General features: G+C 34.1%; 1 protein-coding gene across 1 annotated transcript in view; it reads right to left on the bottom strand.

Annotated features, from left to right (window-relative positions):
- NCAM2 (neural cell adhesion molecule 2) overlaps positions 1 to 19,306 on the bottom strand; it is a 292,092-nt gene that overhangs the window by 71,078 nt on the left and 201,708 nt on the right. The window contains exons 9-11 of the mRNA XM_065065564.1: positions 17,902 to 18,052; positions 5,190 to 5,377; positions 2,919 to 3,015 (exon numbers count right to left, since the gene is read on the bottom strand). Coding sequence (XP_064921636.1) covers positions 2,919 to 3,015; positions 5,190 to 5,377; positions 17,902 to 18,052 — 436 coding nt within the window. The remainder of the gene's footprint in view (positions 1 to 2,918; positions 3,016 to 5,189; positions 5,378 to 17,901; positions 18,053 to 19,306) is intronic.

Raw genomic sequence — 19,306 nt, 5'->3', positions numbered from 1 at the left:
GAAAGCCATTGGGACAACCTGCCAGGCCAAAGCCTAAGCCTGTCATAGAGAAAAAAACAGAGTATAATCAGCCTTCTAAAATAAAAGTTGTGGTTGTGACGTGAAGTAATTGTTTTGCAGTGGCAAGAAACAAAAAAGACTGTGGTCCTTTTCACATTCTATGTGTTACTCACACAGCATTTTAAATGCTGAAGCAATGAAAAAGGCAACTGTCAACTATGTGGCATTTTTAATAGTTCATCATCACAAGTATGGTGGTGAGCACAGCTGATAAAGCTTTCAATAAGCACTCAAGTTGCTCAGCATTTATAGTAATGGCCAGCACCTTTCAGTGTGAAACCTTAAATAGGTTGCAGTTCTTCAATTGTTTTGAAAGCTTTAAATGAAAGTGTCTGCAATTCAGGCTGATTCAGTAGCTCTGTATAATTTGAGTGAACAGCTACAGTTTTCGTGTCATACAAAACTGTATGGTTGCAAATTGCATATAAATTCTGAAAGAAGTGTTTTTCTATCATCAATAAGTCTAATTTCTTAAGGAGGTAAACACAAGTAAACATAATGGGATTGTGATAGTATGATCACTTTTTAATTTGCAGTAAATTAAAAAAAAAAGGTAGTTTAATTTCGTTAAAAAGCAGCAAAGTGGAAAAATAGAACAAAACATGAAGCAACAAATCATTTCTGCAGAATTTTAAGAGACAACTACTCAGTAAAATGATCGTTATTTGTAAAATTTACCCTAGAAGCATACTTTGCTTAATACTGTCTCCCAACTAGAAATATTATTTATTTTTTCTGGATAGAGCCACTGTGAAAGTTTGCTATGCCCCAGTGTTATTATTTACAACCAAAGACAGAAAAAAAATGCACAAAGAATTGTGTAGGCTTTAATATGGAAAATATCAATCATTAGGACCTCCTAATCTACAATACCAATGTAAAGCAACAGAAGTAGTAAAACTAGAAAGAAAGTTGCATTTGACATTTTTAAGCTGTAATTACTATGATATGTTTATCCTCCATCTCCCCAATTGTTTTTCGTTTCCAGCTGATGCTAGTTTGAGTGCAAAAACTGTAACATTAAGCTACATGTCATTTGCTGCTTTTTGTTTGTTCGTTTTTTAAAGTCTATTTAGATGCAAATGTTAAAAATGTAGTCTTTTCAGGATACTGAATATTATGCATTACACTACTGTAAGTAGTGCCTAGCATAATGGAGCCCTGACACGCCCAAACCCAGTGTAATACTACACTACAGATACACTACACTACGTTAAGGATACCTGTTCATTGTTATCATTACTGCAAAATTTGAGTTTGTTCTATTTTCTACATTTCATATCATTATATAGAATGTCCATATATAGCTTATGCTTCACATAATAACTTCCTATAATTCTTCATTCATTATTTATTAAATACACCCTGATTTACCTTTTTTATGTTTATAACTCCATTTTTTTTAAGTGTTCATCAAGTTTTCTGAAGAATTGACTGAAAATCTTTAAGCAAACTGTTGCAAAAACAGACAGTAGTAAGCTGTTTGAAAAACTGGTATCAGTAACAGCTCTGATATAATTGTATTAGAAGGCCAAAACAGAATTATAGCTTGTATGGAGTTATGTACTCTCACTCACATTTCCAGGGGCTCACAGGTGAGAATTTGCTGAAATACAATGCATAATCAAAAGACCATGTTTCCAATTAATAATGTGAATTACTTTGTATTAAAATGAATTATTTATTTATAAAAACAGGAGAGAAATACATAGCTAAAATAATTTTTAGGCAGTATCATACATTGTGATGGGACACTGTTTTGCAAATCTAAGAGAAAAATCAGCAGATACAGAATATCTGATGAAATGCTCTCATATGTATATACATCTTTATGAAATAACAGTGCACACTGATAATCACAACCTGAGTTCCTCTGTTTTCATTGACCTAATTGCTCTATTTTCTCATCTTTTTCTGTCCTGAGAGGTAAGACACCACAGGGATGCAAGTGGGATTTCTTCTTCCCTTTCCTGTTCTGGGAGTATGGCATGACCTGAGTATTACGTGATGAAAATGGTCCATAGCAATGCATCACAAGGGGTGTATAAATTTGAGTATAGCTGTACCTTTGTTACTGTAAACTGCATTATAATTCCATAGACATCATTAAAGCAGGAACAATTTGCATCATCTAAGTATGTAGATGCAAATGTTGGCAGCTCAAAAGCTTGCTGAACAAGCACTAGTCCATTCCACAAGAAAATTTAATTGAAAGAAATGCTAAGAAACCCTCATTTACTCTCAGTTAATACTTATTTCTGCCAAAAAACAAACACACAGTCATATTTTTATACTTGCAAAACAACAATAGATGGACCTAAAAATACTCAGAAATTCTGTAAAAACTGGTTGTAGAACATTTCAGATTTAAATTAATTCAATCTAGCACTCCAGGTTTAATTCAATTATTCAAATAAATAAAAGTGCAAATGAAGATCAAAATTCTTTACTGAACTATTTCAGTCTTTCGACGTTCTTGCTTTATCAAGAAAATAACAGGGAGAAAAGAGAAAAATACTTTCCTAATTCTTTCTTATTTTTACTGCCTGCAAACCATATGCCTCTTCACTGAAATAATTAAAATGCACTTATAAACACAGGATGTAACAAGGGCAAAGGAAAAAAATTCAGACTAATTCATTTTTTCCAAATTTCAGAAGGTCTTAAGATTAAATCCAAAGGAAATTCCTATTCTGAGGGAACAGGTTTATTTCACTTTATATTACAATTCAAATTTTAGAGAATTAAAATTAATTGCAAATATCCATTGAAATAGAATAAACAGAGAAAAGTGTCAACTTAATTTTGATTAAAACAGAAAAGTATTTAAAGAAAAGGGAACATTTCTTTTAACTCACCAGCTTGACCAAGTGTATATTCCTGGTATCTCGTTCCTATTCTGTTTGTGGCTGTACAATTATACCGTCCAAAATCACTGTCAGATGTGGGAGCAATCTTTAAAAATGAATACAGTTTGTAAATATTAGTTTCTAATCAAACATCAAAGTTATTTTCAAAAAAAATTCAGAAATGCAAATATGTTTTCCTTAAGCAATATGCAGATGTGTTCTTACTTCAACCTATCTATTTGTCCTGGTTTCGTTAAAAACAAGTTTTCTCTTCTAGTAAATTTTTCTGTCAGCTAAAGTCTTCTTACTAACTGCATTTTCCTGAAAAGCTAGATACATGTTCTGGTAGACATAGAAATGGAATGCGGGGTCACTCATTAATATGGATGTACATCCCGCGAAAGGGACAACGGAAGTAGTGAACTGAAACTGACCAACTAAGTATTCTATCCCATTCACGTGATACTTCATATAAAAGTGGGAGATCACAAGGATCTTGGCCCTTTTCCTTATGGGTGACATTAGGAGAGGACCTTGATATTTGTCCCTGTGAGCTGAGGCCTAGTGACAGACTGAATCCAGTTCCGGTTGGCTGCATAATCCAGTGCAGGCCTTCTGGGTGCTCGCCCTACATCTGCCAGAGCAGTTGCCGGGACTTTCAAGATGGGTTTTGTGTATTTTGTATTATTTTCTCTATTAGTAGCATTAGTAAAACATTTTTAATTTTTCCAACTCTCTTCTCCCTGTCCTTCTTTCCTCCCAATCGCCTGTCCTCAGAGAGAAGGGGGAAGAGGGAGGGGCAAAAGGGGGAAGGGAGGGGAGAGGGTTAACAATACATCTGCCATGTCTTTTTTGTCACCCTGCAATCAAAACCTAGACACTATTATATTCTCCAAATATAGATCTAAAGACACTCTTTGTGCTAAACTCCTCTTTCTCAAATTCAAATGAGGAAATGGAAAGTGGTGACATCTTTACAACTTCATTTTTAAACAAGGAAAAACATAAGAAATTTTGCATTTTTTCACAGATGTTATTTGCACTAACTTTTATTTTGACTGAAATGAGCAATGGAAGGTCTGAAAATTGCTGATTCCTACAGATGATGCAAGAATAATATTTTACTTCTTATTTGCAGGATGCACAACACACCAGACATTTGGGGAAAAAAAGATGTCAGGAATGTGGCTCAACTGTAAACTCAGGTTAACACTCAGAGAACCATATATTGTAAAACGTATTTTGTGTTGTTAAGCTTTACTTAAAATGAAAAAAAAAACATAAAGATGACCTTCAAACTAGAGTAAGACTGAATCTCTTTAAATAAATATCCTTTGCTACAAGCAATGAGGTTACTTGTCTGGACTTTAGGAAAGAACAAAACAACACCACAACTTTTTTTTCTTTTTCAGTGCACCATACACCTCTTGCTTGGGATCTGAACTAGGTGCCCCACTCTGTTCACTCCTGCAACTTCCCAATTTTCTTTCCCATGGCAACTGAGAAGCTCATGCTCAGATACAAGCCTGATACTAGGTCTTCCACTTGTGGAGGAAGACAGTATGTCACCCTTGTAACAGGTGAGACCAGGACTGGAGACACTGGTAACAATTTGTTGTGAAATAGTTAATTAAAGTCCATGATTTGCTATACGCTATTGCTGAGTTTAGTTTAGTTAAGGTAATAAAGTAAATGGATACATAAGGTCCACTCTTTGCGTCCTACCTTTCTCACATTTTGTACCTTTTAGATAACATATGTATCTTTTAGATAACAGAAGGGAGCTTCTACTTTTTGCAATGCCTCCATGAGGTAACAGTTGCTATCAAAGACAGCTGCAGGTTATTATCACTTTACTCTTCTGTTTTGTTCTTGACTGAAGCCATAGAAATATTTTTGTATATACCACGCACCTACCAGGTAGTCACTTCAATGTTTAGAATTAACCTGATGGTTTAGTTTTATATTTATTTTTATATGTATTTATTTACTTGCAAGAAATGCAAGTTACATATTTGTTCACTGCAGATGAAAACCTGAGCACAAGTCACACAAATGAGGTTTATTTTCTAACTGCTCAAGAGAAATGTGGAGATAAACGAATTCATAAACGTGGGCAGGAGAGGTGGTGGGGTTTTTTTGTGTGTTTATTTTTTTAAGAGCCATACTTACTAAATTGTAAGTCTTATCCTTAAATGCACTCTATAGTACTTGCAATGGTGCCAACCTGAGGAAGAAATTAATTAACATCACCGCATTGATTTCTGTTTTAAGCCTTACCTCTAGAATCAGCTTTCTTCCTGTACTGTAGGTCTTCAGATGTGTTGTATTTTTTACTGGTAAAATTAATTTCCCCCTTCTCCACTGAACTGAGGCAGATGGATTTGCTAGCACTTCACAGCTTATATTGATTGGATTGCCTTCCCAAGAGTAATACATGGTTTGATTTGACACAAATGTTGGAGCATCTGGAAAAAGGAAGTAATACACAAATATATTAACTGTTTTAGTAAAACAAGCCACATACCACTATCTAAGCATTCATGTTCACACAGAAGTTTAAATTGATTGCTGTATCAGTTTATTAAGGACCATAAAAATATCAGTATTCAACACTGAGTTTCTGAGTTTCTTTATTTTGGTAGCTTTCTCCTCTCCTGAAACTGTTTCAGCTGAAAATCTCATGAAGATAATAGCTCCTAATTATATTCAGCATTGGGAAACATGAGACACTTAAAAGACATTATCTCAGAAATTACAAAGAATATTTCTTCCTGAGGATGAACAACTCTTCAGCCAGATGCTTGAATGACAAAGGGAGGTGACCTATGAAACATATATATAAGCTATTAATTTGCTGATTTTATAGTGTCATCTTTTGCTATGGAGAAATTACATTGACTCTCCAGATTTTCATAGATGTGTAAGAGCTGCACCTATTTCTCACTGGAACTAGTTTGTGTTTCATGAAATCTTTCTAAAGAGAGATGTTTAGTTGTATGAATAAACCTAAAACAAAAAATAATAAAAGAATACCTAAAATGTTGCAACATATTATACCTACTTCAGAAAAAAATGTATCAGTGCATTATGTAGGACAACCTTTATACCAGTTGCTTATGAAATCAGTCAGTGACAGAAAAGCAAAAAGAAGGTGCGTCTTCCTTACAAACCCACCTATAAATGGCTAAGTTAAACATATAGCCAAACACTGTGTCTGATACAGACGAAATTGCTGGTTTGCAAACTAACTATGATTTTCAGATCACATTGCCAGTAGTGACAAGAATTATCTGTTCTACCCTCTGTTTCCCTGGATAGCAGGAACAATTTAATGGTCTCTTTCCCTGGTCATCTACTTATGTCTTGGTAAATAATATTTTTTGCCTATCACATATTTATCTGTAAATATATTTTTTTTAATTTTAATCCCACTCTTACTGTATTTTAAAAGTATTAAGAAAATATTCTTTATATTATCAGAAATCAGGGAAATTCTCTAACACTTTAATTCCAAAAGAGAATTGTCAGTTATAGCTCATGTCATGATGTCTCTTTTTAATATTTAAAAATATATAAGAGTATATTTTTATTTTGATAAATAGTTCCTAAATGTTTTTAGATGTGTCTCTGGAAATTCTGTTCTGGTGTTCTCACAAATATTTTAGCTTTCAGTTAGAAAATTGCTAATAGGTATATCAGAGACCTGAACAGAGCATATTTAAAAAGCAGTAAAATTTAGCTTCAAGAATGGTTTAAAACTACATCCCTGTTTCTGAAGTGCATGTTTTCAGCTTCTTTCTGTGTTTGCCTTTGTCAAAAAGCAGAGCTTTATGGTGACATTATGCTGCTGCTGTTGCATGCATGCATACAGGCTTTGACTGAAAACTGTGGATCCATCCAAATAAGTATGTCTACCTATGCATTTATTTACTAGATATAGGAGCTCATCTTTCTTTTCCATATGTTTAAAGAAGTAATTCTGGTGCTCCTTGTTTCTCTTATACCTTTAAAAAGATGCACATATTAATCCTCTAAACATCTTAAAGCAAAAATTGACTACCAAAGGATCCACTGATGTGGACAGGACACCTCAGACTAGCGGAGCTCTGTGAAGAAAAATGCAAACTGCATATGCTTGTTTTATGGTTAAGAATGGTCAGGAACCTCAGAATACCACGAGTCAGAGCCTTGGCTTTTCCTCTGGAAATGGAGATAGTGGTGAGAACCACTCAAAGGAAAACTGCACAAACTGATTTCTGCCTGGCAGTTTTTACACCTCATGTGTTCAACACATGGATCAGAAATCTCATCAGAGTATTCATGAGACACAAATGTGGTTATTTCACAACAATTTTTAGATAAGCACTGTCTTCCAACGCACAGTTTCTCAGACTAGCTTCAATCCATTAATGTAACACTGCCACGAGTGTGGAAGAGAGAAAGATGTTCTGCCTGAACCTAACTTTCCTTCCTAGGTGACACCATGAAGTTTGATGCTCTCTGTTGATTTAAACACACATGTGGCAAACTTGTATCCTATTTTAAAAGTCTTAGGACTGAAAAAGTAGTGTAGACTTCTATAACGCAGGCACAAGCATTTAGGAGAACAGGGACTTTCAGTTCAGACTGTTTTCTTTTCTGAAGGTAGATCTAGGATGCCTATAGTGTCTATTTATATTTTAAAGTGATAGGTGAGTTATGGACTACCATCTATAAATGACTACATATACTAACAGACAGTTTTAACATCCTAAACCACAAACAGGACTAAAAGTCCATCAAATGAAGATATATCCCAAAATTAACAACACCCACATGTAAAGCATTTGTAAACAAAAGAGCTTCACATTTTTCCTCTCAAAAACTCAGGGTAGAAGGCTTTGGAGTAATTTCCCCAGCAGTTGAAAGCTCCAGTATAATAAAAAGAAGAGGATGCAGGATGACTATGCTAGTGGCTTGATTGAGGCAAATTATCTTAAGTCAGATGATTTTTGATTTCCTAGTCAGCAATAGGTTAAGATTTCTAGACTGGTATTTCACATGAAGAAAATTACTCTGGAAATATTTTTACAGTACAAAAAGAAGTTATAAAATAATAAAAAATATATAATAGTTGGAAGTGAATAACTGGTTTATAAAAATATTTTGTTTTTTCCTTGTATGGTCTTCATCACTAAGTGTAGTATAGTATGTCTACATGGTAACAACTAGTAGTTGTCAAACTGAAACACAAAATATATTTAATGTAAAATACAGCATGAAAAAATAACAAATCTTAAATCCAAGACTTTGAAAACATAAGGCTGACTATTTCATATGTCTACAAAACCTGATCCCTCTGATTTTCTAGAATTACTAAGAAAAAAAATGAAGTTAATAAACAGAACATTTATCAATAAATTCTATCATCTGAAAATGAAATATAACCAAGCAGAAATGAGAAGGTGGAGCTTCTCATATGTTAAGATGTGTTAAAAATACTTACATGCAATATATGCACTGTATAAAAAGAAAAAACTTCCATGCAGAAAAGTGAGAAAGTTAAAACCATTAAAAAAATCAAAATATGCTCTGCTTAGCTTTTATGTAACTCAGGATTAATTTACGCCTGACAAAAAATCAATTCAGGGTGTAAATGAACTGTTCTTTTTAAGCTTTTGTACATAAAGTAGAGCCAGTTAAGACAACATACCAGACTTCTAAATACTTAAATACAGAACTAGGAGCTTGAATACACTCCATTTATTTATTTATTTATTTATTTTTAATCAACCCTGATGATATTTATTATATCTGAACCTTATGATGCTCTAGTGAAAAATAAAACAAAACAAAAACAACAACAACAAAACACACAAAAAAATGATGGCAAAGAAGTACAAAAGCTACTGTTCATGTTAGTATAGAAATGCAATAAATCATAGAATGGTTTTCATTGGAAGGGACCTTTAAAGATCACCTAGTCCAGCCCCTCTGCCATGTGTAGGAGCATCTTCCACTAGATCAGGTTGCTCAAAGTCCTGTCCAACCTGGCCTTGAACACTTCCAGGGATGGGGAATCTACACTTCTGTTCCACTGTATCACCACCCTCATTGCAAAAATCTTCTTCTTTATATCTATTCTGAAATGACCCTCTTTAAAACCGTTGCCTCTTGTCCTGTCACTACAGACCCTGGTAAAAAGTCTCTTTCCATCTTTCTTATAAGCCACCTTAATATCTTGAAAGGCCACAGTAAAGACTCTGGAGCCTTCTTTTCTCCAGGCTGCACAACCTCAACCCCCTCAGCCTTTCTTCATACAGAAGGTGTTCCAGCCACCTGATCATTTTTGTGGCCCTCTCTGGACTCACTCTAACAGGTCCATGTTTGTCTGGTGATGGGGACCCCAAAGCTGGACGTAGTACTCCAGATGGCACCTCACAAAAGGCAGGTAGAATCACCTCCCCTGACCTGGTTGCCATGCTTCTTTTTATGCAGCCCAGGATTCAGTAAAGTTCATAAGTACTGTTATAAGCTTGAGTGGTGAGAGATGGTGTATTATTTTTGAGAGATGAGACAATCCAAATTAAAAAAATGCCTAGAAGGAACAAAGACTTTATTACAAAGGTACAAAATTAAATGAATCTATTCTATGAGAGTAGGATTCTATAAGCAACTAAAGCATTCTAGAATACTTAATATTATGGTACAAGCATCAGCTAAACTCAAGCTGTTCATTTTCCCAAACAAGAGACTGGCAGGTCAGCACTCTAATTACAAGAAGTGGTTCTGGATAACCTCCATAACAATTCTAAGTAAGGAAAGCAAACTCTGACTTGAAAACTGTCTCTAGCATTTATATATTTATACCTTATTAGGTATAATGTCTGAGAACAGTGACTCAAGAACAGACTAATACATCATCTGTCTCCTGCAGAAGGCAATTCAATTAACAGCTTCAAAGATCCAGCTCTGGTGTATGTTTGACATTACACACAAAATTGGATATGGCAAATTACCTGATTCAGCACATGTCCAGCCAGCTCTAATAGCAAACTAGACATAAGTTTTCAAACTTTTTGTTATTTGTTCCTCAAACAATTTGTTTTCCCTGATCATACAATGAAAATATATGACAGATTGTCAGGTCTAAGATGCTGGGACATTTCATGCAGTAAATTATTGGAAGACTCTCTCTTAGGTGGTTAATACTGGCATAAGTTTCCCATCATCAAAGGCTTTAATAAACCACATCCTCAAGCAAATCTAGTACTTTCCTTGCCATCCATCCTGTACAAGTACCTTAATTTTTAGAAAATCTGCCACAATTTGGTTAACAGACTTCTATCTTTCTCTTGTATTTTCTCCCATATACCTGTTTCACAATAGTTAATATTTTGGAAGGAATAGCTTTTCCTTGGAGATAAAGTGGAAGACTTAACAAATGAGGCCAGGCGATTAGATTTTAACATATAATCATCCTTAAAAGGAAGGTAGGACCTCCAGAGCCTCAGGGTTACTAACTTTGACATCGTTGCTACTATCATGATCATGCAGCTGCAAGGAAAAACACGCAAAATCTGCATGTGACGTTTCCAAATAGAAAAGCAAACAAAACGTATACACTAGCTTTTAAATTGCCATTATTATTAGCTAAAAGCAGAATTCATTTTCAGAATGCAACTTATAATTTTGAAAGTTTGACATCAGCAATTTTGCAGAGGTATGTGTTTCTTTCACAGTGTCAGGAAACACCACTCTCAGTAATATTTCCTTTCCACTGCCCCATTCTCTTGGTTCCTCTCAAAATGCACTACATTAAAACATTGATATTCAATAGTATAACAAACTAGCTACTAATTATACAGTCTATGCAAGTGTAAGAGTCCTCTCTTACCAGCAAGCACTGCTAATCGCTGATAACCTTGACTATTACATTATTTTTAACATGCAAACACCACACTAATTTCCACATTTCCATAAACATAGACAAAAAAATAGTTATCATGAAGATAAGGTATCTTTCTGCTGGATGCCAAGCATGTAGTTGATAATGGCACCTTCAACCTTAACAAATGGTGGGCAACAAACACATGCATAGTTTGGGTGCTTGCTGCTGCCAGAGTCACAGAAATTCATTTTATATATTTACTTTTGAATTCTACTTGACATTAAGGAATTGTATTAAAAATACAAAAAAAACCCACCACCCCAAAACAAAACGAAAAAAAAAAAAAAAGAAAACAAGAACAACAAAAAAAACAAACACAAACCCCACAAAACAAACAAAAAAACCAAGGAATTTTGGTTTCATAGAAATATCTGTTTTGAATGGACAAACAGGTCTAAAATTATTGAAACTTGTGTAAAATATGAGAAGAAATTATAAAGAAATCATAGGTAGGTAAAATAAGCATGTCAACAGTGATGTTCAAAAGAAACTCTCCGCATACATCTGTCATTTTTTACGTCAGTAAATCACTAAGAACACTGACCATCAGAACTAGAACAGGAAGACTCCCCCTATGGGTCTCTCACACTACCAGTAATTTTGATTTTAGTAATAACAATATCAGATGATGCCAATTACTGATACATTATTTTCATATGGCACCAGTCTGTATCAAAAAGTCAACACTCCTGGACAGAATTACCGGAATAATTTAGGATGGCCAGACTTCTAACACCATATATCAGATCACATAATTCTCTTATAGCCAAAAGTGAAAAACTGCAATGCCTTTTTCAAACCAGGATCCTAACCTACATCTCTCTTCCTATACTACTTGTCACATTTTTCAGAACAAAATCCTGCTTCATGTCTTTACCTTCCATATTTTCCTATCTGTCATCTTTATCTCCACAATGTGCCTCCTATTAACATCTTCCCTCCATTCCCTAATCTCAATCTCTCCCTCTCCTGTATTCCTGAATCATAATTGTTGTTCCTTTATAGAGCAGTGAATTATCCACCTCATTATCTCTTAAGTTTTTGCACACAGTACTGTTCAGAAAAACAACAACAAAATCTCTAAGAAATTTTAAGGAACATACCAAAAATCCAAACAGCATTGCTACAATTACCCTGTATATTCAACTCCATTTCCAACATCTGGTACCCCAAACCTATACCCTACATCTCTCAGATCTCCAGTACAACGTACTCAAATTCAACCAGTATTTCCCTCTTCACTTTAGTCCTATGCTGCTCCCAGTGCGTGTGGCAACAGCAGCTGAGGGGTGGGCTCAGTGGTGCAGAGGCGCCTGGCCTCAGATATTGCAACCAAAGCTACATGCCTCACGCTTACAGTAAACAATACTGGAGGTCCCTCCTTCAAGCACGAGCTAACCTAGTGACTTCAGGATGTTCTGACACAACTGAAGACTCTTTGGAGATACCAATTTCAAGTAATGCCAAGTATTCTGCAGTTAAGGGAAGTTAATGGAGAAAAGAAATATTGAGGTTACAAATCTCATTTTAAGATATTTTGTTTTGTTCAAGTTTCAAAGTTTCAACATCACATCATACTTATCATACTACCTGATTATTTTCCTCATAATTCTCAGATGTGTTGATTCTGCTCTGCTGAACCTATCTTGGAGGTACAAAGGCCAAAGGCCATGTTGCCTTTTTTTCATTTACAGGTCATCATTGTATAATATAAATTACACTTAACATAATAGATAATAAGTTGCAAAAATCCGTTGAATTTTGTAACTATGAAAGCCAGTTTGAAATTTACACATTAATTAGCAATGTAAACATTTTATACTTTTAGTCTGTCAGACTATCTCATGACATACAAACATCTTCAAGGACACATCAGAAAACTCTTTCTTGGGTTTTTTTTTTGTTTTCTTTTTTTTTTTTTTTAACCTTTAACTTTCCCGATTGTATATGTGAAAAATTAGATCAGTAAGAAAATATTATTAAAATGAGTAAATTATTAGAAGAGGAATAAAACCTAAAACATTTTATTAATATATTCATTCAAAATTTTATTTTTTCTCTTCAAACAGCCAATATGTTATTAAAAATCTACCTACCCCAAAATTTAGAGAAATTCCTAACATGAATATCGCATTTTAACAAGACATTAACATATATAGGCCAAAAGTTTTAAAGCTGAAGTTTCTGTATGATTACACCCTTATGGGCTAAAGAATAGATGGACTTACTATACAGGTGAATAAAGTATAATTTTACCCATTTTGACACATTAATTGCAACATCAGAATATGTCAACAAAGATGCATTCATCTCTGCTTCAGTCCAGGGAGTTTTGGTGAAATGTTTTTTGCAAAATGACTCTATGTGACAAACCTCATCTTTTACTCCAAACATTCTTATCCCCTTTTAATCACTGTAGTGGCATACCAAATTTTTTTGCATATGCAAAGTCCACTAGGCTGTCAAAATAATTTTTAGATCTTACAAGTGGCATTCATTATCTCCAAAGTCAGGTCAAAATTATGACATCTTTTTCATGATGCTAAAGATTGACTTTTCCATATTTGCTTTTTCATTTTAAGCTATAAATTTGACAGGAAGAAATGTAACTAAGGCCAACAGCATTTTAATAGAAGAGATGCAAAATTTTCCATAGTATTTCAACATTTCACTTCTCTTGATTGTTTTTCCTATCATTTGTCTCTTTCTTAGGTCTTATGATTGTGTCTATCTATTTTTTTTTCTGGCTGTGACAACAAGATAGGGCTGGACCCCATGAATAATAGCTGAAGGGAGGGTGTAAAGAAGACAAAGCCAGACTCTTTTCAGTGATGTCCAGGGACAGAACAAGAGGCAATCTCTTCCAACCTCAACCATTCTATGATTCTCTGAGTAGAGACATGATGTTAATACACTTATTTCTTTCAACAGAGACAGAATCCAAGGTATGAACTGTCTGCATTTATTATAATTTATGATAGCAGTGGTAGCTGAAATATTTGTGACATTTTTCATCGTATTTTTGACATCTTGCACACAGTAGTATTATTTACATGGACTCATAGCCTTGCTTCCTTGAAGGTAAATAGAATTTGTAGCTTGTTCAACCTTTTAAGAAATACTGTATATTTTTGCAAAGATATAAAATGAAATATCATTAATCCAAAGCATCTTCATTAACTGTAGTGCAATACAGCTAACATAAAACGAAGTGGAGCGCCTAAAAGACTAATTGATTCAGGAAACAAAGTTCAATACTGTAATAGAAATGAGGTTGATTTCACATCGTGATGGGGGAAGAAAAGAAAAAAAAAAGAAAAGAAGTGTTTCTGATAAGCAATACAGTAGTATAATAAATACTGCACAGGTTTCTTTACAGGTAAAGACTATATTGCACATGCTACACAATTTTTTTTGGTACCACTGAATGTTGGCACTTTACTAATAAGGAATATAACAATAAAATTCAGGTTTGGGTAAAAACCAGGAGGAAGCAAAACTTCTCATTTTTGGAAGACACTTTATTTAAATGGGTTTGTTTAGAAATTATTTTCTAAGAAATCATATTTGTCAGCCACTCATATGGCTGACCTCATGCAAAAATGAATGCAATTACTGAATGCAATATGTTTTTAGGGATATGGTTTAGTGCCAGAGTTAGGTTAATGGTTGGACTTAATGATCCTGAGGGCTTCTTCCAACCAAAATGATCCTGTGCTTCTATATTTGTGATAGTTCATTATATCCTCAAACACTAGTCTTTGTGTACATTGAGGAAACAGGTATTTTTGGACCATCCATCATATCTAATAACTTCAGCATCAATATTGAAACTTGGGAGTTTTAATAGAAATAAAGTGAAGTGAAAACTGGTAATTGCAGCTACAAAAGATCGTAAGTTAGCATGCTTACCAGGTACTATATGGAAAACCAGAAACTTTTCCATAGAACATGGCTTAATAAATTTTCCCCAGTAAAAGAAGTATTCTACAAAAGAATTTGCACTTAGTGATGCACAGCAATCAGAGAAATCAGCATCTTACACAATGTGTACACCTAGGAGTACACAATTAAGTGCTGTGAATACTTCTGACAGTGTTAATGACAGTTTCAACACAATGAAAGGAAAACTTGAAAGGCAACTTGAGAGCCACTTGATCACAGCCACAATCACTGCTGATCATTACTGGCTTGTTTAAATCCTTTCCAACTTAGTAATGCCATCAGTGCATTCTAACCAAGAGTAATACTATGAAGAAAGTTGATCCAGCATATTGAGCATGTCAAAATAATGTTTTTTCTTTCTCTAATGCTAATCATTACAGTGAATAATTTGCGGAATCCAAGACATAATGTGGTCTCTCATTAGGATTTTTCTTCTTTTAGTCAGACCTGTATTATGCTTGTTAAGATTCCTTTATATCACTAGCATAAATTTTTCACAATAATTATGTCTCAGCTAAAAAGACAAAAAGTACTATACAGAAATGTAAACATTTGCATAGGAAAAGTCTAACTTTGAAAGGCACTCAATGTTATTGTATGTACAAATCAAGCTGTAATTCACTGAGATTCATACATTTGTACATTTAACTTCCATAAGCAATTGATGAAATTAATTAGTAAATAATATTTACTATGGTATCTTTATTTTTCATGTCATTTTGATTTATTTTGCATACTTAATATAAGGAAAACTAAGCATAATGTAATACAAAGATACTTTATAGGAAGAAATCCTTATAAATAGCTCTGGGTTCCCTACAGTTCATGCCCATCTAGCATTTACTGCAGATAAAAGGCAGGGTTAACTGTGCCGAATCGATATCAAACCTGATAATCTCTTCCTGTCCTGAAGAACCACTCTTATCATCAAAAGAAACCCCAATAGAGAACAAGGATAAAGTACATAAACACTGTGGAATCCTACTGTCAGTTTAAGTCTCCAATAGGGTTCAAGAAGTAAAAGGAAGAGACAGAGACACCAGAGTGCTCTGTGGCTCCATTAAGCCTGTTGAACTGATGTGACAGGACTCCTGACTACACAAGCTGTCAAATGTACTAAAACATAGAATCATAGAACCGTTTCAGTTGGAAGAGATCCTCAGGATCTAACTCTAGCACTAAACCATGTCCCTAAGAATATCATCTAAATGCCTTTTAAACACCTCCAGGGATGGTGACTCCACCACCTCCCTGGGCAGCCTGTTCCAATGCCTGACAACCCTTCCAGGGAATAAATTTTTCCTAACATCCAATCTGAACCTTCCCCGATGCAGCTTGAGGCCATTTCCTCTTGTCCTGTCACTTGCTGCTTGGGAGAAGAGACCAACACCCTCCACGCTACAACCTCCTTTCAGGTAGTTGTAGAGAGTGAGAGGTCTCCCCTCAGCCTCCTTTTCTCCAGGCTAAACAGCCCCAGTTCCCTCATATAAAGAAAATATCTGTAGCTTTTTTATTAACTTACAGAATGGCATAGATGCATTGATTAGTCCTATGGAACAATATAAACAATTACGTCTTGCTTATTAATTTACATTTTAATGCTAAAATAGTTATTGTGTTTTCTACAAGAATACTACTAAAATGAATTAAAATTCTACTAAAATGGCTCACTAGTGATTATGCAAAGAACCAGTCATACCTGAAAATAAGTATTCTCAAAATTGGTTTTTAAGAGGACAAAACTAAAACAGCTGAAGTGAAAATTAAAATATTTTGAAGAATTTTATGCAATGTGGTATATGAATATTTTTGAGGGAAAAAAAAAAAAGTAAAAAACCCAATCACAATGTTTGTAATGTACAATTCACATGCTAAAAACTAGCACTTGGAAAATAATACAAGGAGAGTCAAATAATGTATTCAATATTGAATTCAGAGAATCTCATAACAATTCCCCCATTCTCCCATTTTGCTATGAGAATATAAATTAGCTGTTTAGTTTTTGAACCTGTACCTTTTCCTGAATGTCTCTAGCCTGCAACTTACAAAGCAAAATAACTGGAATGAAGGATAACTATGACACCTGCTTCATAAAATAACACATTTGTAGTGTCTATCAAGGCATAAATTCAGACTTATTATGCTATTCCATTTTCTCACACACTGTATTTGTTTGTTTCCAGACATATTCAAAATTAACTCTGCCATATCATAATTAGAAAACGTTACTTCTAAATTCTTAACATATGTTCACCCTGAAATTTGTTTCAGACTATAATAATGCATTAATTTAAATCCAGATCTCAAACAGGCTCACTTAAGCTATACTCCAAATGTGGAACACATGCCTAGAAAATCTCTAGCAAAACAGAAGAGTGATGAAATATAGAAGGATTTTTTTTGTTTGCTTTAATTTTTTTGAAGATCTTTGCTTCATTAATTTGAAGAACAGTTTGAAGAGACAATTTTCCAATGAATTTTTGTATGTTTCGAATGCATATCTTCTGACTGGTTTCTATAGCATGAGATTCTTCTCTAGGAAAAAATAATTTACTTTTCTCTCAGATAAAATTCAAGAGCTTTGAATAAGCAGCCTGTCCATAAAGCACTCTGTCTAAAAGAGATTGTGACAAACTCGTGAACTCCAGGAGGGGGTTATAAGTAGGGCTAGAGACTTGATTAGAATTAGTAAACCAGAACTGGGGAAAGGACAGAAGACTTGATTGAATCTTGGAAAGTTAAGCTCAAGGCTGAGATGTTACTCAAATCAGTCCTTACCCTATCCCATTTAATAACTCTTTACCCACAACAGCCTCCACTAGCCTGAAATTGGAAGTTCTTAAGCTTAGCCTTAAGTAAGTGGGTAGTACCACTGAAGTATGATCTCAGACTAAATCCTGTCCTGCTTAAATCACTGACAAGCATCTTGTCAACTTCAGAAAAGACAGGATTCCTCCACAGAATTCAGTACCACTAATGACAGAGGGACATATGTTCTCAAATTATGCAAGTTCAAACATGAATTACCAGGAAAAACTGACCTTCCATTAAGAATGTACTTTTTTTTTTCTTTTAAAACAAATTTAAAAGAGAAAACAAAATATTAGAACTTACATTGAATATCAAGGTACATGCTCTTTTGGTGCCCACCAATTCTACTTGCAGCTTCACAGTCATATCTCCCTGAATCTGACAACTTCACATCTTTAATATGCAGTGACGATTTTCCATGCTGCCCTTTGACTTCTATACGGCCATCTGGGCTCTGTTTACATTGATTCAGGAAAAAGAAAGGTTTTATATATATATATGTATGTTTATATATGTTTTATATATTAAACACCATTGATAAGTATGACTGAAAGCATCCCTTCACCTATGGTGAATTTATTACTGACAATTAAGTAACTGAAATTAAAAAAAAATATATATATAGAATAAGATGCTCTGTTTCTAGGCACTATAATCAAGAGAATAAGTACATGCTTAAAGGAACATTGCCAAGGTAAACCACAAAATATATCCACTTAAAACTGGAATAGTGAATTGCATACTCAAAACCTGTTTATGACCTCACACATTGTTATGATGCTGAAGTTAATGAAAACACATGCATGAAAGATCATAGTAACTTAGATTACAGTTAGCATTATCTCTTTTGTCTTTAAAACTGTAGCTGTGAAACTGAATAGAAATACTGCCCCCAAAAAATGATCAAAACACAAAACCAGTCAAAGATTTATTTCCATTATTCACATTTTCTTGTCAGAAGATCAAATTTGTTTAAAAAGCATGATCCATAAGTTCAACTGGAATTTCTGGATTTCATTTCCATGTCATTGCATGGAAAAAGGCAAGTGAGAAAACTGAATGCTGGCATCTGATTTTCTAGAATACAAGTTTTACATTGAGCAACTTAATAAAAATCCTTATCCATAACACCTCCCCACCTGCCCCCAAAAACTCTTGAATTTCAAGAGTATAAAATATTAGGAAAAACTAAATAAAACAATTTAAAAAAATTAACTGGTTGACACTTGAACCTTCATGGAGTAGCATACCTGAGGAAAAATAAGTAATTTTTAATCTGGTCTACTCTTTACTTGTTTTGTAGCTTTGGGAAATTTGCTTTAACTCATTGTTTTACTTTTTTTTTTGTTTGAGGAAAAATACAGGTGGTAAAAAATACTGATATTTACCTACCTTCACAGTCAAGGAAGTTGGAAAATGGAGGGAAAACCAGTAATTATTTCACTGCATCACATTTAAACTTGAAACATACTTTAATGTCCAGTCCTATAAATACATCTTTTCAAGTTTACTGCTTTTTACACTAAATACTCACCAAGTGGCAGTTGATACTTAAGTGACTGAGCTTTTAACTCTGTACAATAGTTTCTTCACAGAATACAGGAAAAATGCACACATTTTAGATCTTAAAATACTTGACATAAAGCAGTCATATAAAGCATTCTGTATATCATAATTACTATGGAAAGAAAAGTATTCTGATCCCACA

The sequence above is a fragment of the Columba livia genome, chromosome 1 (assembly GCF_036013475.1).
Source record: "Columba livia isolate bColLiv1 breed racing homer chromosome 1, bColLiv1.pat.W.v2, whole genome shotgun sequence".
Lineage (NCBI taxonomy): Eukaryota > Metazoa > Chordata > Aves > Columbiformes > Columbidae > Columba > Columba livia.
This window is presented reverse-complemented; position numbering and strand designations above follow the sequence as displayed.